The sequence below is a fragment of the Trachurus japonicus genome, chromosome 10, assembly GCF_045865225.1.
Source record: "Trachurus japonicus isolate A0001 chromosome 10, Traja_1.0".
Taxonomy (NCBI): Eukaryota; Metazoa; Chordata; class Actinopteri; order Carangiformes; family Carangidae; genus Trachurus; species Trachurus japonicus.
Genome location: NC_140916.1, coordinates 15,562,245 through 15,585,185, shown reverse-complemented (window position 1 = coordinate 15,585,185; position 22,941 = coordinate 15,562,245). Strand labels below are relative to the sequence as shown.

The 22,941-nt window shown below is 41.4% G+C and overlaps 1 protein-coding gene across 11 annotated transcripts in view; it reads left to right on the top strand.

The window, feature by feature from the left end:
- The window catches only part of atp11c (ATPase phospholipid transporting 11C (ATP11C blood group)), a 43,692-nt gene extending 20,775 nt beyond the window's left edge, over positions 1–22,917 (top strand). Inside the window, exons 4-32 of one of the 11 annotated variants that reach the window (XR_015036897.1) lie at positions 2,452–2,532; positions 3,714–3,821; positions 4,589–4,717; positions 5,509–5,597; positions 6,212–6,262; positions 6,681–6,745; positions 6,865–6,946; positions 7,036–7,186; positions 8,034–8,231; positions 9,208–9,378; positions 10,307–10,506; positions 10,680–10,751; positions 10,852–10,925; positions 11,021–11,124; positions 11,213–11,394; positions 12,075–12,341; positions 12,437–12,614; positions 12,721–12,823; positions 12,930–13,075; positions 13,393–13,452; positions 14,238–14,365; positions 15,587–15,722; positions 15,830–15,895; positions 16,001–16,104; positions 16,217–16,373; positions 17,202–17,292; positions 18,197–18,305; positions 19,739–19,770; positions 20,035–20,081. Coding sequence is in view for 10 of the 11 variants with exons in the window: in XM_085789503.1 (XP_085645629.1) it covers positions 2,452–2,532; positions 3,714–3,821; positions 4,589–4,717; positions 5,509–5,597; positions 6,212–6,262; positions 6,681–6,745; positions 6,865–6,946; positions 7,036–7,186; positions 8,034–8,231; positions 9,208–9,378; positions 10,307–10,506; positions 10,680–10,751; positions 10,852–10,925; positions 11,021–11,124; positions 11,213–11,394; positions 12,075–12,341; positions 12,437–12,614; positions 12,721–12,823; positions 12,930–13,075; positions 13,393–13,452; positions 14,238–14,365; positions 15,587–15,722; positions 15,830–15,895; positions 16,001–16,104; positions 16,217–16,373; positions 18,197–18,301 (3,207 nt within the window). In the remaining variant the exon portion in view is untranslated. Of the gene's footprint in view, positions 1–2,451; positions 2,533–3,713; positions 3,822–4,588; positions 4,718–5,508; positions 5,598–6,211; positions 6,263–6,680; positions 6,746–6,864; positions 6,947–7,035; positions 7,187–8,033; positions 8,232–9,207; positions 9,379–10,306; positions 10,507–10,679; positions 10,752–10,851; positions 10,926–11,020; positions 11,125–11,212; positions 11,395–12,074; positions 12,342–12,436; positions 12,615–12,720; positions 12,824–12,929; positions 13,076–13,392; positions 13,453–14,237; positions 14,366–15,586; positions 15,723–15,829; positions 15,896–16,000; positions 16,105–16,216; positions 16,374–17,201; positions 17,293–18,196; positions 18,306–19,738; positions 19,771–20,002 lie in introns of all 11 variants that reach the window. The other 10 variants (XM_085789503.1, XM_085789506.1, XM_085789509.1 and 7 more) reach the window with 10 other exon arrangements.
- Positions 22,918–22,941: the final 24 nt, after the last annotated feature.

The following is a 22,941-nucleotide window of genomic DNA, read 5'->3' as shown; positions in this document are numbered from 1 at the left end:
AGCGCTGCACTGCTGACGTCAGCAGCCAGGAAGCCCTCTGTACTTCGGAGTGCCACAAATAGACACAGGCTGATAAAAAAGCACAACCCCTCCTATAAATAGCCCAGCATGTCTTTGCTTGAATTTGATCGAATGGGAATAGAGCGCTGAGAGAGAAGCGGTAATGAGAGAGCAGGAGAGAAAAAGAAGGGGGGGAAGAGAATAGGGAGAATGAGAGGATGAAGGTGGTAGGAGGATGCAAGGGCCCCCCAGCGCTGCCCCTGGGACCCCGGGGACCTGCTGTCTGTTGCTCGCTCTGACACACTTCCCCGGCTCAGATGAAGGGCTTCGTGCTGCTCCGCTCTGCTGCTCTGATATCACACCAGCACATCAGCAGCAGCGCACTCCTATTGCTGAGATTTTTTTTTTTTGGCTTTTCATTTGGTGCAGAGGAGGAAAGGTATTTTCGCCATCTGGAAGTTTGGTGGCGGTTGTTGTGAATCAGCAGCGAGAAACAGAGAAGGACAAGCATTGAGGACAATTGTGTGTTGTCTAGCAGAAGGAGAGTAGCTGAAAGGTTCTGTGTGGGTGTTAGTTGTTTTCATAGTAGTTTCCTGTTGCAGCATTTTCAATAATGACACTACAGACACTCACCCTTGTGAGGGTTGGCCGTCCTTGAAACAAGCACACAAAGTGTGACTACATGGTATTGTTGTGAGGTAAAATAAAATATTTTCTCAAAATTACATTAAAAAAAGATACATTTGTCTCCTTTGATCTCCACAATTGAACAGCTGTTATATGTATTTTGTAGTAGATCTAAAGATGTATCAAAGTGATATGACAATTAGGCTGAATGTTGGCTTTGTGAAGCGTTCTCTCTATGCGGTGGTCAGCCTTTGTCATGTTTGGCCATCTGGCTGCTGCATCAGAGGGACACACTGTCCTCACTCAGTCCTTTCTGTCCTTCCTGTAGTTGCTGTTTTTCTTTCTGTGGAAAGGCAAATTTCAGTTCACTCATGTAGATAATTTGGATGGGAGTTACCAACTTCTCACAGGAAACAAAGTGCTTCATCACTGTCCTCCAGTCTTCACCCCACCTGTACTGTACCTCCTCTACTTTAAACGATAACGCTGTGTCAAACAGTGGAGGGCTAACATGGTAAACCACGCTTTTCTCAAGAGGCATTTAATAATCCGTAAGCTGTGTGGTATATAGCGTTGTGCAAGGTGTAAGGAGCGCTTAACATATGGCCTCGTATCCCATCCTCATGCGCACACACGCTGCTCTTCTGAAGCCGTGAGTGCTCTCACCTCTGGCTCGCTGTCATTACTTTTGCTGCTTTCTCACTGGAATCGCTAACTACTACAAATATAATGCAGACTCTCCTCTGAATCTGCACTCCTCCAAATGGTCGATGTGCACCAGCCCATCTCTGCCTGGTAATTGATTTATCTCCAGTTAATTGTAATCACAGTAAAGCTTGGGTAGGCTAGCAGCTCACTGCCCTTGTACACTATGTGTGTGTGTGTGTGTGTGCGCGTGCGTGTGCGCGCGTAGTTCCGTTTGTGTTTGTCTGTGATTGCTGAGCGAGCAGCAGATTTGTTTTATTCTCAGTCTGAGCACAGGTGAGGAAAACACCGGAGACTGCTTCAAAACACATCTCCTGCTCTCACTTGAGCTGATGTCTATCTGGCAGGTTGTAGTGCTGCCGGTCAGAATACCAACGAGCTGGATGTACCGCGTCCGTGTGTGCTGTAATACGCACTCCGGCTCAGGGGGGTAGACCGGTCTGCATTCTGCAGGATCAGAAATGCCACACTAAATCCATCTTATGATGGTTTTAAGAAATGTGGAAACACACAAGGCCATTTGTGTGAAGGGGCTTTAGTTGGGAGCCTTGGTCAGGTGCTGCTCCTAAACTGTTTAGGATTACCTGATCACTGGTCTCACAGTTTTTCATTCTTAATTACAACACATTCATGAGAAAAAAACACAAACACACATACTGTACTATTGGATCCTTTCACACACAGTTCAATCAGGCAAGGTGAGTCCAACAAAGCTTTGTGTTGGCCCTCTCCCATGCCTTGGCAGATACACAGAAGCGTTGGCATGCGTGTAGATTGAGCACTCTGTCGCCGGCCCAGTTAATTAAAGTTCTTTGGTCCATAACCTCCCTCCTTTCCTTCAAAATGTAATCCTGTGATTCTTACTGATGAACAAATTTGGGGAATAGTAGAAACGCCCGGCAGAAGCAGACTACACCCTGCATTTAGAGGGCTAGCCCCGTCTTCTAAAGCATTGCCACACACCCCTCCTTTTGTGACCACAAGACTGACATTTGCTGCTGCAAGTTTTTGTTCTCATATATGATATTCAATGCACAGCTTTTCAGTTTGAAGGTCATGTGTTTGTCATTGAGCGTTAACTTGACATTTCTCTGAATTGATTTTTTTTTCTCTCAATAGGTGATAGTGGATACTCCCACCAGCCCAGTCACCAGTGGCCTACCCTTATTTTTTGTGATCACAGTAACGGCGATCAAGCAGGTGAGACGCTGCGCAATGAGGGTGATGAGTGTTGATGGTAATCATGTTATTGTTGATAACATATTGTTATTTTTGTTGCCCTGTCCTCATTTCCCTGTATCCTCTCATTACATTATGCCCTTCCCCCACTCTCCATATAACATAATAAGTCCCCTGCCTTCATGACTCCCTTGCTATGATTTTTGTATAAAGTACGTGACTAATGCTCTCTTGGGTTTTGTATTAATGTGCTCCACTGGCGAACTCTGATTTGGGAGAACACAAAATGGGCTCTCTGGGAGTGTGAGCAAATGGAGAGAGAAAGCAAGTTTATTATAGAGATTCAGATTATCAAGGGGAGTGTCCGTTTCTGTGACTCTACAACCTGCATGTCCCAGCTTTAGATGTATTGTCTTCGGGTTGACTTTTTAGTTAGACCACTGCTGAGGGCTTTGAAATGCACAATAGTGGGTGGACTTCCTTCTCAAAATATATGTGGCGCACTGATAGCGCTTGGACGGCCTACAGCCAGGCTTTGAAGTGGGACACCAAGGCGGTCTGCCCGACCCTATTAGTCAGGCAGGAGTGAGCTGTGTAGTTCAGCTGACCATCCGTGGAATGCTTCTCCTCTTCTTTCCCCGCTTTCATCCACCTGGCATCATTTCTCTGCATCACTCAACCGGACTTTCTCTCTCCTCCTATCACCTTTCCCAGTAATCCCGCTTTCTGGCTCCAGCTCTGCCTTGGCACACACCCTGGTTTCCCTCTCTACCCTCTACATCTCTGCACCATCATCCTCTATCTCCATCACTATCTTAAAGTACTTATGAAGTCTACACTAGGCTTTGTGCCTTATGCTGCTGCAGCCGCAGGAATTATTTATTTTACCTGACTCAGTATTATTTCATGGTATACTGTTCTAATGCACTGCTAGACCAACAAGAACCAGTTCTGCTGTTGCAAGCAATCTTTTCACGTAATAATTAAATACTTAATGTAAAGATTATTGTATGCACGTACATCTCTTTCTGTCTCCCTGTGTTATTGGTGAGAGCTCCTGTCAGTCTTCTACTATGTGCATATCTACTTATGTGGCTATGTTAGCTTTCAGTATCCTGTCCTGTGCCACAAACACCACAGATTGTGTACTACTTTTTGTACTATGCAAATAATGCAATTCTGATGTTGATATGTTGTCGCAGGGCTATGAGGACTGGCTACGGCACAAGGCTGACAATGAGGTGAATAAATACCCAGTGACAGTGCTGGAGGACGGCCGCAGGATACGGAAGGAGAGTGAGAAGATCAAGGTACCTTTCAGCAGCTTAGCTTAGATCCAGTGGAATAAATATTTCCTTAGAGACATGGCTTGAAAATCGCTGTCGGCAGCTTGACATGACTGAGTTTGGAATATATGCACAAGGGAGAACATGCTCTGTCTACTGAACTGATTAGATGTTCAAATATGGTTGAGGTGGTAATTATGTATCCAGGGTGGCTAGTGCAGGTCATTTTTTAAAACACATTCCTATCTGTTTGCTGACGGTGACAATATTTTCAAAGATTTGTGGGTATTCAAAAGGTTGAACGTGCATTAAACACTATTTTTTTAACAACTGAATTGAGCCATAGGACTCCTGGTTTTGTTAAAAGGCTACTAGTGCTGCTGGCACCACTGAGAATCAACATCCAGCTGTCAAAACCAAAACAGTCTTACTCTGTGCAAAGCTGTGGACAGCTGCTCTCAGCACAGGAGCTCACACAAGTTAGCTGTGAGCTACCTCCTAGTGCTAAAGGAAGTGGAGCGTAAGTAAATATTTAACAAGCTGAAGAGAGCCAGATTCTTTGTCATTAGTTGGCAGACCAAACCATAGCTGAAAGATGAGTGAATATTGACCAGCAGTCTGACAGGGAATTCTACATCGATGCTCATATTTGCTGTGTTAATCCAATATTTGTTTTCCAACATATTAGCCTCAACAACTTGATAAGAAATTTGCAGCGTGCTTATACGGAGAGGTGGGAAGAAGCAAACTGTGAACCGTTTTTACAAGTGGCAATGTGTCTCTTTGATCAGGTTGGGGATGTTGTAGAGGTGGAGGAAGATGAGACCTTTCCCTGTGATTTGATACTGCTGCAATCTAGTCGAGATGACGGCACATGTTTCGTTACCACAGCAAGTCTTGATGGAGAGTCCAATCATAAAGTAAGACTGGCTGCTCTGCTGTCCACCCTTTCTTCATAACCGAATGCTTTAAAGTATTTCCATCAAAGTTTTGATTTGAAAAAAAAAAACAAAAAAAAAGGATTCCACTGAAATGTAGTAGTTGTAATGCTTGTTTTTTTTAAATATAAATATGATGGCTATAGAGATATTAAATTAAAATGTAATTATTAGTTGGATTTTTTTTTTGTTGGATTGTGATTGCATAATGAATAGGAGGGACCAGAATGTAAATAATTACCGGTTATGTTGCTTTGGTCCTTGTGATTAATGTAATGACTGCGGTGCAACGTTATACTGTATGTATTTTTAAATGACTAAATACATTCAATCAGTCATTCTTAATCTGTATGTATGTAAACTACAAGTCAAATGTTTTAGAGCACCCCCATTTTTGCAGTTTGTAACTTTTGAATTGGACAAGTCTAATGAATAACCTTAAATGGTACATAGTGGTAACTTCAGTGTAGAAATTACTTACTTCTGAACCTCTTGTCTGTACAATCCCTCCATTTGTACAAAAACAAACTGTGTTTTTGGAACAACTGGACAACAGGTGAAAGTAAAGCAACAGTGCAACACATTTGTGGAACTTTTACAACAGTTGTATTTGTGCATTTTGATTTGAAGGAAGTTTCTTTCTCATATTTCCTGAGAAAAATGTGTTTGTCTCTTTTGATTCTCAAGTGTGAGTCAGAATATCTGGGGAATCTTTTGTCTTCCCATTTTGTCAGTTCAAAACTCACTGCTCACACTCTCTCCCTCTTGCCCAGACACACTACACAGTGCCAGATGCAGAAAGGGATCTGGAATCTCTCAACGCCACCATCGAGTGTGAACAGCCACAGCCTGACCTTTACAAGTACGCACTCATCATGTGGCCCCAGCAGATTTACACGACAAGACTGTGATGCTTGTGGTTTGTTGGGAAATGGATTAACTCAGTGTCAGTTAAAAATGTCATACACAACTGTCAGACCTGTAGATTTTTGGCAAAGCACTGTGTACTTATGTTTGGTTGGTTTCTGGTTGAAGTGGGGCTGGTATTTTCAGCAATGCTTGATCTGCCCAACTGCACAGAGTTTATTCTTGTTCACTTGTAGAGATATCACCTCAGTCAACAGACAGCCTTTGGCTCCCCCTTGGGGCAAGCAGTTGGAACATTGTCAATTATCCAGACATCAGGGTGCTGTTTGAGACCTGCTAAGTACACCATGACACCAAAAGCTTATTATTCAGACTCACTACAACTGACATTGTGCTGTGGGCTAACCACCGGTAATTAGATGACTCCCAAAACCCTGCACCTGATTTGTAGGTCAACGATTGCTTACAGTCAGAACTCTGCATGAATTGCATTTGACACCTCAAGTTCAAATTCACTAGTGGTGGGACATTAAATGATATGCAAAAATAAATACATGTACTTTGTTTTACAAATGATGTTTTCTGAGTGTATATGTAATTTTGTTCCAGGTTTGTTGGCCGTATGCACATCTACACAAATAATCAGGAGCCGACAGTGAGGTGAGGGCACTCGTTTCAGGCCACTTAAAGTGAGAGCAAAATCAAAACACAGTTGCTTAAGCACTCATTTGTTTCCCTTTGCATCACCAACAAATCATTATTTCATTGATCCTTCATTGCAGACAAGCATAAAATTAAAACAGGCTGGCATGGCTACAGCCACTGCTTCCAAGCCACTCCCACAGGCATTTATCATTGACTGCTTTGTAATGACCATAGAAACAAATGCCAGTGTCCTTCTCAAGAACGCTGGGACTGGTGTAAGCCCAGACTGCAGTCTATATGTGTATTGTCACTGCGTATTTTAAAGTGGATGCCAGCTTGCCTGCCAGGTTTCCATTTAGAGAATAGGAGAGTTTGTGAACTGCACAGCTTCTGCATGTATTTAACTGATTGATGTACTGATGTGATTGCGCAGGTCTTTGGGCCCAGAAAACCTGCTGCTGAAAGGCGCAACTTTAAAGAATACTCAGAAAATCTGTGGTGAGTCAAATAATCGACTTTTGACTTTTGACTTTTGACTTTATCACAGTAGCTTATATTAGTAAGAGATGGCTCAGTATCTCAATAACTGTCCTTTTTTCCCCTTCCTCTTTCTCAAGGTGTTGCAGTTTACACTGGCATGGAGACAAAGATGGCTCTCAACTACCAGGGCAAATCTCAGAAGCGCTCTGCTGTGGAGAAGTATGTTGAGAGAAAAAGAATGTTGGCAATACATGACAATACATAACCTACCTTTTGGTTTTCATTCATTTGATTTCTTATATTTTCAGGTCTATCAATGCCTTCCTTCTTGTTTACCTTACCATATTGGTGAGCAAGGCCCTAGTGTGCACTACACTTAAGTATGTGTGGCAGAGCAAGCCCGGACAGGATGAGCCTTGGTACAACGAGAAAACCAAGGGAGACAAGGAGAGCATTCTGGTGAGTGCATCTTTGAATTACTTGCCCATCCTCGTTGTCAAAACAGTGAAGTGTGAGTTAAGAGTCTGAATGGCACCGCAGCAGCCCAAACTGAATGCCAGTATAGAAAATACATTTTAAAAAATATTCCTTATTTTAATCCTCTTACTCGTATTTTCTCAGCACCCTATATCTTCTACTGAGATGTTTGCCACTGGGAGTGAAATAAGTGCAGTAATAGTGTACATGTCTAGAGCTTCACAGGGATTACCCCTGCTGTGAGAAGAATAGCTAATGGGTCTTGCTACCATCGCATCAGTATATTATCGTGTGTACGTATAATATGGTAAATACTTACCCTCTGATGGCTTGTAGTTGTAACATCTGGGGGCACAGCTCTTTTCATCGTATTAAAGCTCTTTACGGGCCTGAGCCTCTTTAGATCAACACTATTAAAACTTCTTCTCAGCAAAATGGCCACTGCAGACCCACATTGTGACATGGTCCGTTTTACTGGCTGCCCTAGCCCTCAATGAACTGTGAACACGGTGATTCAACGCTGCGATTGCTTAATGTCTTATATTTGTTGTTTGGATAATCTAGGATTACTGATTCCCAAGTGAGCCACTTAGTGTATGTTATGCACAAGGGGTGCAATTTAGATAAAGGTTTATTCTGCCAGCAAATCTTTCCTCCATGTATTAGTTTAATGTGATGCAGTATCTGATGTTATTGTGTACTAATGTGATTTACTCTAAAACACATTATGTACAGTACTCTGCACTTATTTAAATATTAGTTATGAGCAGGGATAAATCAAGGAGCTGAATTCAATTCATGCAACGTGCTTCCTTCCTTTTCCCAACAGTATGTGAAGATGTTCACTGACTTCTTGTCCTTCATGGTGCTCTTCAATTTCATCATTCCGGTGTCCATGTATGTGACAGTGGAGATGCAAAAGTTTTTGGGATCCTTTTTCATCACATGGGACAAGGACTTCTTTGACCCTGAAATCCAAGAGGGGGCACTGGTCAACACTTCAGACCTCAATGAGGAACTGGGACAGGTCAGGCAAAATTCAATGATACAAGATGTCATTGTGAAAGTACCTTCTATAAAATCAGCAATCCCATGAGTTATTAAAACTTGTTGTTCTGTTAAATAATGAATTCAGCCTATTAAAAACTTCAGAATAATAAGAGAATAGAACAAAGTGTCCTGGAACAGGAAAGTTATCAAAGGGGTTCCTCACTGACTTTAGTCTGTTTACAGTTTTAATACCACTGTATAATTTCTTCTGTGATTTTAGAAAGATGAGAAAACCCTGATTATATTATCAAAAAAATGTTAAGATGCATTTTTTCTGAACTGTATCTTATACATTATGCATGTGTAATTTATAGAACAACAATGGAGCAAATAATGACTGGCATTCTTGCTATATCACATCTGTTTGACCTTTTCCAAACACCTATTTGGCGTGTAATAATTAACTAATGTAGAGAACAGCTGTATGTCATTCCTGCTGGAAAAAAAACAATATTTTCCCAATACAGTCAGAGGCTAGCCTGGCTAACACCAGACCTCATCTCAATGTAGATCGACTTGCAGAGCGAATAAAATCAAGCGTAAGGCAGCATGGGAATACCCAGGCTAGTCAGAGGCAGCCAAAAAAAGAAATAATAGAAAATGAAATTACAGGAAAAACCAAATGAAGACCGAATCCAACAAAAATGTGAACCGAACAGTGCTACTGTAAAGTATGAGCTTCTTCTAACAGCACCAGATTGGCTGTGCTGTCCTGACTTCTCTTATTTTTTTCATCTCACTTCCAACTCAGACTCAGCTGCCATAAATCAGTCACACTTGGTTTGCAAGATGATTATTTCAATTAAAGTCGATGCTTCGTTAAACTGATTAATGCACTGTGATTCTCTCTGGGAGTAATTGCCTAATCTTATTGTTGGAACTCATTAAATGGGCAACTAAAATTTTATGGGTTTGGAAAAATGCGTCATGTATTTTTATCACATTGCCTGCAGGTGGAGTATGTTTTCACAGACAAGACGGGGACCCTCACTCAGAATAACATGGAGTTTATCGAGTGCTGCATCGACGGCTTCCAGTACAAGTACCGGGACGCAAGCTCAGAGCTGGACGGATTCTGCGTCACAGATGGACCTGTCAGCAAACTACAGGAGAAAGCTGGCAGGGTGGGTGTTGTGGTGTCCCTCCATCTGCTGTAAAAGTCACACAAGCAGCAACATATGGTCATTACATAGCTCGCTGCTCAGAAAGACCCTTCATAGGTCACCCACATACTGTTGTCATGACATGTTAACATATGCACTGAACACAGAGGGTGAGCAAAGTGGCTGCATGCTCTTGACATGAGAACACCTGATAACACTTTACAGTAGCATGGGTGTTGATAAGAAGCAGCTCTAATCATTTGGTTGTAAATACAGGTCTTTATCTAAGCTACTGTATATGGCTTTTTGCATGGCTCCATAATATATTACTTTCCCACATTAAATTGTCTAAAAGTGACTCGGCCTATTATATAATTTTGCTGAGTTGTGCCTATACGTTAATGGTCCATTTCATTTGGTTGCCAATGGCGTCAAATCCCCTTTATGCATGCGTTGGTGTTGTGGTTGTCTGCCAAAAGCAGTCCAAATTGACATCTTGAAGCCACATTTTTACGACACACTTCTACATCTTGGTTGTTTTTAACTACACGTTGTAATAGAATGAAGAATTTTATTCATTGGACGTCTGGATCTTAAGTTATCAGAGAAACAAGCTGAGCAAATGTCTGCAGCAGTCCTGTGTTTCACAAACAATTTGGAGAAACACTGGTTTTGGAAGTAAAACTGCTTATTTGGTATTTATTTATTTATTATTTAAGTATTTATTTTATTTTTGTTTTTGAGAGGATGTCCTAACTGGGAGAGGCTGACTGCGGTAACAGCACTTGTGGTGAAGACATCTACTCCCGTGATCCCATGCTAATCAAAATGTCATCAAACTTTCGAGACCCCTAGTGGCAGAAAATAACATATTGGATGACCTTATTTAAAAAGTTAAGCAAATGGCAACTACTGCATTTCACTTATCATGTTCATCTTGTGTTCTTAGGAGAAGGAAGAGCTGTTTCTGCGTGCCCTGTGTCTGTGCCACACAGTCCAGGTGAAGGAATCTACAGGCCAAGCGGACGGACTGACAGACCAGGTGGATGGCTTGGGGGTGGATGGAGAGGTGCTCCACCCACCACAGGAGCAGCGAGGCTTTATAGCCTCCTCACCCGATGAGGTTGCTCTGGTCAAGGGTGCCATGAGGTAAGAGAAAAGGTTTTAAAAATTGAGTTTAAATGATGTGACAGTAACAAGGTTGTTGAATAGGAGCATTATAGAATGTATTTTGAAATCCTACATATTTATACATTTCACTTCTGTATTCAGTCATTCAGCACATGAATTACTCATTTATGATGATTTGTCTCCATCTGCAGGTATGGCTTCACATTTCTGGGCCTTGAAAGTAAAACCATGAAAATTCTAAACAGGAACAATGATGTTGAAATGTAAGTCTCTAATTTCATACACAACATTTTAAAGTCATATTTTCCCTTTACACATGTACACCACAGCTTGACCTTTTTTTTCTTTTTGTACTTCATAAAGGTATGAACTTCTTCATGTGTTGAACTTTGACCCAGTGCGAAGGCGGATGAGTGTAATAGTCAGGTCCAAATCAGGTGAGCTTCAGTTTACTGTTATTATGTAGACTACAATGTAGTGCTTGCTTTTAACACTCACCATGAATTTGTGTGTTTGTTTTTTTGGTCTCCAGGTGACACGCTGCTCTTCTGTAAGGGAGCGGACTCTTCTATCTTTCCCCGTGTCAGGCAGGAAGAGGTTGAAAGGATACGCATGCATGTGGAGCGTAATGCCACAGTGAGTGACATACAAAAAGCAAATTTAAATTGGCTTGTTTTTTTTCTTTTTATGTTTGTTTTTTTCTCTAACGCGTGTCACTGTTCAGGAGGGCTACCGGACACTGTGTGTGGCCTACAAACGTCTCAGCACTGAGGAGTACGCCCAGGCAGATGAAGGACTGAAGGAGGCTAGACTGGCTCTGCAGGACAGAGAAGAGAAGCTCATGGCCGTTTATAACCAAGTGGAGACAGGGATGAGTCTGATCGGAGCTACTGCTGTAGAAGATCGGTGGGTGTTCACATAAGACAACTTGCAATTAGTAAACTTTCATGCTGCTCTTGTGCTTTCTCTCTCTTCTCCGTCTCATTAAAGATCAGTTAAACCCTTTTAGCTGTCAATCAACTCTCTGTGGTTTCTGTAATGAATTCATTTCTCCAGTGTAATATTTATCCTTTATTCATACAACCTCATCACTTCCAGTTTTACAGTAGAGACCTTGTACTGTATCACCATTTTGCTGCTTAATGCCCTTTATAACATGTCACCAAATTCCTGATAGTATGCAGTTCAAGATTAAAGAACTTGATAACAGGCAGCAGTTATCGTTTTCTTAAGTATTGATGTAAATCGAAAGCCACTTACTGTACTGATCACAAATGAGATCTAAGAATTTATTGCATCAGTATTTATCAACACACTTCATCTGACATACTTTTGTAATAAATTAATTTACATATATTCATTTACAAAATGTAGAAAGTTCAAGTATGTTGTGTAACCTGTGCTTCATGATTAAAACTACATGACTCACAACTTCCCTATGACACCAGTCTGAGGAAAATCCCTCATTCATATTCAGCATTTGCTCAAGAAAAACAACATCCTTGTTTTGACTTTGCGTCTTAGAATAGAATAGGAGAAATAATCTCTGCTGTGCCTCATTCCTTTCTATTGTTCTTATCCCCCAGGCTTCAAGAGGAGGCAGCAGAGACAATGGAGGCTCTGCAGGGGGCAGGCATCAAGGTTTGGGTCCTGACGGGGGACAAAATGGAGACGGCAAAGTCCACCTGCTATGCCTGTAGGTTGTTCCAGAGAAACACAGAGCTGTTGGAGCTGACAGTGCGCACCCTGGAGGATGGAGGGAGGAGGCGTGAGGAGCGGCTGCATGACCTCTTAATTGAATATCATAGGAAAGCTGTGCAGGATGCGCCACCAGTTAAGGCCGGTGTCACCAGGTTGGTACCACCAAGTTAGATAATTTGCTCAACCCAACCCATTTTAATCTTATTGACAATAGATCTTGATCAAATTTCTCTGCTCTGTGCTGTAGGAGCTGGTCTTCTGCAAACCAAGACTATGGTTTCATCATAGATGGAGCCACTCTGTCGATGGTGCTCAACTCCTCACCTGAATCCAACTCGAGTCTCTACAAGAACCTGTTCCTGCAGATTTGTCAAAACTGCACAAGTGTGCTCTGCTGCCGCATGGCTCCTCTACAAAAGGCACAGGTCAGGACAACCACTTAAAATTTAGAAAATATCCATTCTTTGAAGGATTTGAAATAGGGTTTTTTTCACAGTTGTATGTTGTCCCTCTTTCTTGCTCCATCTATAGATAGTTAAAATGGTAAAGAACTCCAAAGGCAGCCCCATCACTCTTTCAATTGGAGATGGTGCCAATGATGTCAGCATGATTTTGGAAGCTCATGTTGGCATTGGTAAGAAATCTCATGTTTACACACCTCTAATTAATTCCACATTGAGGGATTGGGAACATTTTGGTAAACTGGTGTGTGATATTTGCTTCCTGCCTGGTGTTTTCAGGTATTAAGGGTAAGGAGGGTCGGCAGGCAGTGAGGAACAGCGATTATGCCATCCCCAAATTGAAGCACCTCAAGAAACTTCTGTTGGCTCATGGGCATCTGTACTATGTTCGCATTGCACACCTGGTGCAGTATTTCTTTTACAAGGTAGGAGGAACGGATGCTTCAGCCAAATTAACTTTTTATCAGTCTTTAGGCTAAGAACTTGTTTTGGATTTCTGCCAAACCTGCATTTCCCACACACTAACTTGATTTGAGGACAATGCGGTGAAGACACATAAATTTGACAGCTGTCTTAACAAGTTACACAGATTTATAGGTTCGACTCAGGTTTATGTTCCTTTTTTAATTCTTCTTTTTATTTTATTTTAATAAGCATGTGGGAACTTAGAAATGCATTTGATGTCCTTTGATGTTTTTATCCATTAGTGTGCGAGACTCTTCTCTTTCTGTTTTCCCTGCAGAACCTTTGCTTCATCTTACCTCAGTTTTTGTACCAGTTCTTCTGCGGCTATTCCCAGCAAGTGAGTACGTCCCGAGGCCCTTTGAGGTTCAAAGATGTTCTGAACATGAAAGGAGGCAGTGTCCCTTGAATCCACATGTCCTCGTCCTCCTGAATGCCAGACTCTTTCCCTCAGATTGCCCCTCCCTCACTGCCCCTGGGATGTTTGAGCTCTGACTGATATGTTTATGCACTGACTTAGACTGCATAGCAGCGTTAAAGTAATACAGATGTGTATCATGCTCTGCCACCATGGTATATCATATGGACATTATAAAATCATGGTGGCACTTGTATAACCTTTCATAGTTGTAGTTGCACTGTAACAAACACAGTGACTTAGAATACTATAAATGTATTTGGATCAGATGACCTGATTACAGTTTGGATCACGTCAATGAATTCATTGGTTATTAATGAGTAGACTGTTTATTTTTAAAAAACCTGGATAAATTTAGAATACTTTGTGGTACTATGTTCACGTAAAAACTTCTCCTGACACAGAAACATCCATTTATTGATACAGATATCATCCTTTTTTAAGATAATAGATCATGTTTTGGCATGTCTGTTTGTAAAAGGTGAGGGGGAATATGTCATTCACCCTCCCTCCGCCATTTTAGGTCTTTCATAAGAACATGAAAGATGTATATAATGTGTCTATATGTCATACTGAATGTGAAAGTATGATGGGTGTGTATGAGATTTTTCCTCTCCATAATATTAACCCCCGGTTGCCCCATCCATCCTCCCCCTCCTTGCCAACCCCTCCCCCTTCACTCCCCCTCCTCCTCCCATCCTCCCCAGCCCCTGTATGACGCGGCCTATCTGACGATGTACAACATCTGCTTCACCTCTATGCCCATCCTGGCTTACAGCCTCTTGGAGCAGCACATCTGCCTTGAGGTTCTACTGGACAATGCTACCCTCTACAGGTAAACTTGGGGACCTTCACTTCCTCAGTAAACTCCATGATAGATGTAGATGTACTTTTTAAGTAGTTTCCACCAACTAATATTAAGAACTTCCTCTCTATGTTTTAGATCTTTTCCACAATAGCTTGTTTTGATCTGTAATAAACTGATAAATAAATGAAATAAAAAGTTTTGTTTTGTTTTTAAATTGAAAGAATAATTGAATAAATGAATGAGAGACAGAAATGCACCCCAAATACTTTCAGTTAGTAAGTTATCATAAAATGATTATAGCCTTAAACGAGGTGTAGGCTGAACTGTATCTTCATAACATTTTTGCCATAGCTATATACTGTATGCACTGTGTAAAATTTGAAACTTAGTTAACAAGTTACACAGTCTCTCTCCCATTGAGCCAGACTTAGCTTTTGCTTCTTTACACATGGAGAGAGTGGCCTTGCACTATCGTCCTGTAGCTATTTCATTTTTCATACTAACTGGGAATTTTTTTTTTTATCAACCCGTAATCTCATAAATTGATTTTTTGCAAAGAAACATACAGTACATGTATTTAAAAGTATTTGGACCCATACATTTTTTTTTCTTTTCACATTTTATTATGTTGCATTATATCTACGTAAAAACAAACATCTCTTCTCTTCTCAGTCCACACTCAAAATCCCACAATGACAAAGTGAAAGTAGAAATTCTTGAACAATGATTTAATATTAAACTGAAGTGAAACTGAACTAAAGTATTCAAACTTTATGCTATGACATATGGTTAATTTAAGTGGGCATTGCACAGACATGGATTTTGAAAAGCATACATCTGAGGTTTCCAAACTGAAAATGTGCATCATAGCAAAAAAAAAAAATCAAGCATGAGGAAGAAGAAGCAGACTGCAGAGATTGGACTGTCGAGGCACAGATGTGGGGAAGGTCACAAAAAATTGCTGCAATGAAGTTTCCCAAGAGCACAGTGACCTCAATAACTTTTAAATAGAAGAAGAACCAGGAATCTTCCTAGAGCTGGCCTTGGAAAGAGACCTGACCAAGAACCTGATGGATACTTTGGCTGAGCTCCAGAGATCCCGCATAGAGGGGGAAGAAACATCTTCTTTTCACTTTGTCATTATGAGGCACTGTGTGTGTGTGTGTGTATATATGTATATATAGTTTTTTTTTTTTTTGGAACTGTAAAGCAATAGGTTTGCTCATGTTTTTCCAATATATTCTTTAGAGAGATTGCTAAGAATGCCATGTTACGGTGGGGACCGTTTCTCTACTGGACATTACTGGGAGTCTTCCATGGCTTGCTCTTCTTCTTTGGTGTTCGGTATCTGTTCAGTAACCCAGCACTGCAGGACAATGGCCAGGTTTGTTGTCTGATTTAATTCAGCCTGAATCTGTAGCACACGCATAAATAACTTAATCAAGCATTGTCTACTGAGCACACCAGCTTATTTGTCTTATTTAAATCCAGGTTTTTGGGAACTGGTCCTACGGAACAATAGTCTTCACTGTCCTTGTCTTCACCGTCACATTAAAGGTAAAGCACTCCTTGTTGTTTATTTATCTCATCTCATAAAATGCAAATGTGAAGCGTGTTGGGTTTCAGACATGTGCATTCATTGGCTTTTCTCTGCTGTTCTAGCTTGCTCTGGACACGAGACACTGGACGTGGATCAACCACTTTGTAATCTGGGGATCCCTGGCTTTCTATGTGTTTTTCAGCTTCTTCTGGGGAGGAATAATATGGTCAGTGAACAAATCAGGATGAAAAAAAAAACTGCAATCCTTTATTGTTTTTCTAACTTCTTTGGGACCTCTGTAGCCCTCCCAGTGAAAACCAGTGTCCTTTATCCTGCAGGCCTTTCCTGAGGCAGCAGCGTTTGTACTTTGTGTTTGCCAACATGCTGAGCTCGGTGTCGGCCTGGCTGGTCATCATCTTGCTCATCCTCCTCAGTCTACTGCCAGAGATCCTGCTTGTGGTGTTCCGTAAGCCCCGCGGCCCCCACTCTCGACAGGTAGAGCTGAGACACACGCGCACACTGACAGACACATTTGTATTCTGTCTCTCTCTCTCTCTCTCTCTCTCTCTCTCTCTCTCTCTCTCTCTCTCTCTCTCTCTCTCTCTCTCTCTCTCTCTCTCCCCCTCCAGCATGTATTTGTTGTGACAATTTAACCATTTGCCTTTTCAAGGGTTCAGTTCTTGTTAATGGAGCCCATTCTTTATGCATTTCCGACTGAAGCAAAATACACAGATGTCTGTACCTACAGAGCGATGCCATTTCCACTCACACCTCTCTCTCTATTGTAAAGATGACCCAACCATTATTACAGAGAAACAAGGCCTTGGATTTTTTTTCTTTATTCTTTAAGTTCACGATTTAATATCAGACAACGTTCCCAGGCATGTTTTGTTATTACAATTAGCTCCCCATGAGGCTAATGTTTTCCAAGCAGCTGGAAATGTTTGGTGCTGTGTGTGTGTGTGTGCTGTTAGGTGCATTCCACATTTGTTTTTTAAGATAATGTCTAGACTTGTTTTATTTGGGGAAAGTAATAAACCAAACCAAACCTTTGCACATGTTGAGGGGAGTCGTACCAGAGTGTTGTCAGTTATCAAAATAGCAGAATCAATCAAAAATGTACAAAATAACTGGTTTGATATCTTTGTTGGGGCGTTAACCATATTTAAATGATAGTTGTTAGATTATTGGCCACTTTTTGTTTTAGAACATCACCTTCTCATTTCCAACTTTGTTTTCCTACCTTCTACTCTCGCTTTAGTACTTTAACACACTCACCCTATTATTTCTTCTCTCCTCCTCTCTGGACCTGTCTCCCTAAAGATGAAACATCGCCTTCCTTCCTCGGGGACATCTACTATCTTCATGTTGTCGCAGACCCCTAGCACTCACAGCTTCTCGTGGAGTGACTGAGGTCTCTTTTTCCTTATTGTCAGTTCTTATACTTAAGACTCCTCCTGCGGAGTTTCTGTGTCTGCCAGTCTTGCTTGTTTCCTACCTGTTGTGTCCTTCCTCTCCCACTGTTACTCATTCCTTCCCCTCTTAAGTATCTAGGGCTGTTCTGTAGCTTCTTACAGTCCCCACTCGGTCGGATAGATTAGCTCAGATAATTTAGAATTAGAGATTTTGACTCCAGGTATGGCGTCCTCGGAGGGCCTCATCCTTAAACTTTGACTCGAGTGCTTTTCTTTGGATGTATGTTTATTAAATTGGGAGGAATGTTGGTCATTGGGGTGCGTGCCCAACTCTACCAGCAGTGTGGAGTAGGACCAGGTGTCCGAGCTGAAAGTGTGCAGCCAGTCTTCCATCCTTGTCTGTCCAGTTGTTGCAGTCAGTGTCTCCTCCCAGCTGCCTGTGCTGCTCCAATGCCTGCTGCCTCCGCATGTCCAGTCAGGTGAATGCGGCACGTCAAAACACCCAAACTTACCTGCATGAGGCTCAAGTCAACAACCTCATCCTGGATCCTCACCACAATCCCTGCGGGCCACTGCATTTTGTCTGTGCGTTTGTGTGCGCGAGCGTGCGTGTTACATCGAACATTCTTGTGAGACATCTGAAAGGATAGTGGCCCTGTGACTATCTGGACTAACCAGAATAGAGTCAAGGCGTCTGACAATCACTATTGCAAGGAAAGGTATCTAAAAAAAAAAGGGCACCCGAACAGAATTTCATAATCCACCTTGTCCAGTTTTGTTCCAGTCTTTGTGTCTGTATGTGCTTGTTCCCTGTGTATGTCTGTGTGCAAGAGACAAAGTGTGTGTGTGTGTGTGTCTGTCAGCGTAGTGATGTCATTGGTGTCTCTTGCCTCACCCTTCTAGAAGAAGCTGGTTCAGTCGAGCGAGGGGGGCCTCCAGTCTCCTAGGTCTTCAGCCAGACCCCTGCTCATGAGAACCTTTTCAGATGAGTCCAATACTGTCTTTTAAGCAGGTACCAGCCCACCTCCAGGCCATTTAAGCCAATCAAAGACCTTGTTCCCCTCCAACCGACCACTCCAGCGGTCCCGGTCCCTAACTCTGAGTTTTTAACAAGAGAATCAAAGGCATACGGATCATATCCAGCAAGGCCCTGTGTGGTGTTGTGTGTTGTGTGAGCTGCTATTGGCTGGCTGAAGAGATGCAACCCCATGTGAAAAAAAAGTGTCAACATATGAAATATAAATTGTCAAAGGGTGCATTTTGATAATATGAATGCATCTCCAGGGCTAATGTTGCAAATGTGACATTTAAAAAAACAAACAAACAAAAAAACATGCTCCTTTCAGCCTCCCTTTGAAGCACAGCTTATTTACCTCCTTTATGTGCTTTTACAATCCCAGTTTTTGAATGTTTTTGATTTGAGTCCATTTCATATCTTATTTTTGGACGGGGAATGTCTGATTGTGTCTGTATGGCGTCGTTGTCAGTTCGTTTGGGTATTCTTATCTGACTGTGTGAAACAACAGAGCCGGTCTATGGTTATAGCTTCCCCGGTCCGACGTTTATGTACTGTGGTGTTTATGGTGGTTTCTTTATGACCGTTTTGTCATGTGTGCACATCCAAACCCGTGTTGGTTGTTGTCGTCTGCTTATTTTCTTGGCAAATAATGGATCCATTTGTGCTGACCTTCACTCATTGCATGATGTGATGCTGCCTTAACCTCAGGCCAAACGCTGCTGCATTACCTACAGGGGCGGGGGCAACAAATTAAAACAATGCAAAATATAAAATTTGGAAACTGTAGAAGAAACACATAGAAAAACTGTTCAATATTGAATACATTTTATGTAATAAATAATCGGAATAAATACAGACAAACTTATATTCTGAAAATAATGTTTTTTAACCTGGCAAGTGTTTGTTACAAAATTTTAGGTCACAATGGCATTTTTGGGCACCAATTGCCTCGTTTTCACCACCAGATCTCTGAATGAGCAAATAACCAATCACCAAAAAACAGCTCTTCCCTGTTAAACCTGCTGATAAACCTAGTGTTATGAAATTGAATTGGTGGAAATAAGTATTCTGTTGTGAAAAGAAGCAGGGTGACGTAACAATTATCTGATTGTTATAACTTGATTTGCTATTGATTTTATGGTTCGTTATATATAGACTGTATTTATTCACATGATTATTTATATTAAAAAAAAAAGATATTAATTGCTTCCAGTCTCCATCAGCCATACATACATAGAGATTTGGACTCTTACATGTCAAATGAGGTGTTTTTTAATTTTTTGTCCTGCCCCTGTAGGTCTGAATGTCGCTCACAATGTCGTCCCTTTACTGTTGACCAGGGTCACCGAAATCTGTCACTTAACCACAGAGCTTAAGATTTTGCAGCACCTTTCATGATTTAATCTGCATTTTTATTCTCCCTGTAGCTGTCAGAAGGCGGGCTCCTACAGACATCCAGGTAAACCACAAAGAGGCAAACCTAACCCTCTGCTGAGCTTCAATAGATCAATAGACATGGGTGAAACTGGCGTTTACTAATTTCTGCTTGTCACTGGTGGTGGGATGGCTATAATTTTAGTGATTTGTGGTGTTTGTGTTCAATCGCCACTTCATTGATGATTTTGGGGTGATTTCCAGATGCCTTGTCGTCGTTGTTTGCCTTTTGGCACAAGCTCACGCTGAAAACACAGAAGTAAAATCTGTCTTCTTTTCACTTTTCCAGATCGCAGCTGTCACACCACTGTCCTACAAGCACCTGAAGGAGCGTGAGTAAAAGGCAGCGAGGACTCACAACAACGGTGACATCAGCCATATTCAGGATCCCGTGCTTGTTGGGTCAGAGCTGATCTGAGAAGAAGAGGAGGAAAAAAATGAAAAGAAAAAGAGAGATGTTCTGACTGGGGGGAAGGGATGATAAGGGATTTAGCAGTCTTTTGACTTGTGTCTTTCTGCTCTTTCCGTCCTCTGCCCAATCCCAGCAGCTCCTAACCCCCCACGCATGCCTGCAGAGCAGTGCCCTGCATTATTTTTAAAAATATCTACTCAGATGACAGGCATGAGTTTTTTTTCCCTTTTACCTATTTTACTTTTACCTTTTTTTTTTTTTTTAAATACTAGCTTATAAATGAATGCATACACGGCTGCCTTGTCAGTAGCTCTATCCAACTGCTGTGTTTTAACAAGCGGTTGTAATATCCACTCCAAGAATGGTTCACCTGCATGAAAGAAGGCTCAAAAGAATGCTTTACTCCACTGATGTTCAGTCACTGTATTCTGCAAAGTTTTTATTGAGACATGATAATCTCATTCTCAGCGGTTACACAGGTTATTCTACTTTACAATTTTACAATTATTACGCTTTTCAACATTATTCTTTAAACGATTATCATGTTTTTTCAAAAGATACACTCACCCACGTGCTAGTAGATCAAAACTAGAAGTTACCCAGCGTGATTTCAGTCCAGCTCAGAGCTACAAACCAACTGTTCGAACGGTTTTCTGGTTTATTGATTATTATATGATTGTTTGTTTCTGATGGTGAATCTACAGTCTCTATTGAGCACTAAAGTATAAACAAGAGATATTGGAGATTATATTACCACTCGATCCAAAAAGTGTGCGTGTGTGGATGCAAGATTGAAAGATAGATTAGAGATATTAAGCAAATTCTGGCAATGGGACATTGCTTAGAGAATGACCTAAATATTCCAACCTCAGAGATAATTTAAGAGAGTCCAATTAAAATGAGAAGAGTAATATATGTGTTGAACTGTATATAGCTTAGAGATGTATGACAGCACCTGCTCAAAGCCAAAAAGACGAACATAATGCTATCGGATCCTGTCCACACGACTGTGACCTGAAAGTGACAACTCAGTGTGTGTGTGTGTGTGTATGTGTGTTACATAAGTAAGTGCTACTGTACTGGATGAGAGAAGCCAGAAATGCCTGTGTAATGGAAACCAGGATTACTTGAACTTTGTTGATGTAGTTCAGTTAGACATTTCCTGCACTATTAAGGAAGGTTTTTTCATTGCATAGCTGGTCACTAAGGCACATGAATATATGCCTGAGCATAAGCACGCACATATCTGATAGGTGAGAGCATTACACACACGAATAACCACACACGTCGTACACATAAATGCGCACATGCACTAAAGCCTAAATGAGGTATTTATGTTCATTATCCATTATCTAGTCTGTGTAATTTGTCTCAGACAGGCTGAAGTTGGAGTGTAAAGAGAGAAAACCTCCAAAGTCCAGACCTGCAGAGTCAGCGTAGTTTATGCTACTCTGAGGCTCCATGTTGTTTCTTCTGTTTCTGGTCAAATTTGCTGACGTTCAGGAGGAGAGTTGACAGTTTGGCCTCTTGTTCCTTCCTTTAACCTGTTGTGTGTAGTGCTTCATACATTCCATTTAAACATGCCATGATTTCAAACACTTTAAGATACTGTTTTGGATTGTTGTTGTTTTTTTTCCCCACACAAATATGTATTGTCTATTTCGCATATTTATTGTTATGTGTAATTTTACTCACAAATGTTATATTTTTATTGCATAAATCTTTTTTATTGTGGAGAGTGGTCAGCTTTGTGCCAGTCGAGTTTAGCCTGTGTTACGCCCTGATGTGAGCCCTTGCCAATTCCATTTGATAGTCTTTGTCATACAAAGACAGGCAGCCCCCCCAAACATACTCCCAACATCCCCAACGTCGACCTCTGGACCTATGCCACTCCTTCTACAGGTGATCTAACTCTGGTGAGCACCTGCCAGAAGTCATTTATGTTTTGTGTTCCAGCCAACTGTTACAGAATCTGTTCATCTGGTATAATTATAGTTCACTACTTCACTAATCCGTGCTCCAACAATAACCCCAGTACAGTAGTTTTTAGTACTGGTCTTGTATTTCGCACCACTGATTGTAGCCTGACATATCTGATATAGTTCATCTGCAGAATGGCGCAGGTAGTCATAACACCAAGAGGACATTTAAATCAAGTTAATGTTGCTTTGTTCTTAACGAGTGGAAAACTTTTGACACCTTTCAGTGACGTTTTTTACTAAGACGCTCTGTTTTTCTGATGTTAAGCCTGTGGAGGAGACTGTTCTTTATTCTGTGATGTGTCACCTCCAGACTGCACTGTGCCGGATATACTGGATGTGAGAGGACTCACTTGAGAGGGGCTGCCTGCTTTGTCTAATGAAAAAAAAAAAAAAAAAAAACCTTTAAGTGACATCAGAGATGCTATTTTCTTCTAATCTAATGTTTTGCCTGTCTAATGAAAAGTATAAAAAGAATGGATTGTATTTTTAATGCAACCTTTTTCCAGCCACTTTTTTGTAAGAAAATCAAAATGTCCAAAAAAAGCACGAGAGGCTCTGCGGTTGTGGATGCTGTCCCTGTCTGTGAGGGGTGGAGGTGGACACCTTCAGGCACCTCAGCAGCCCTGCCTCACACAGCAGGGACACCCCCCACCACCTCTGGCCCTTTTAGGGTCTCCAGCCTCAACACTCCAAACCTCCAAGCTGAATGTACCTCTTTGAAACTAGTGTAGTCAAAACCTGAAGATTTTCTGTAATAAAGCAGAATGTTTTGAAGATACACCGACGTCTTTCAGTGCTTCCT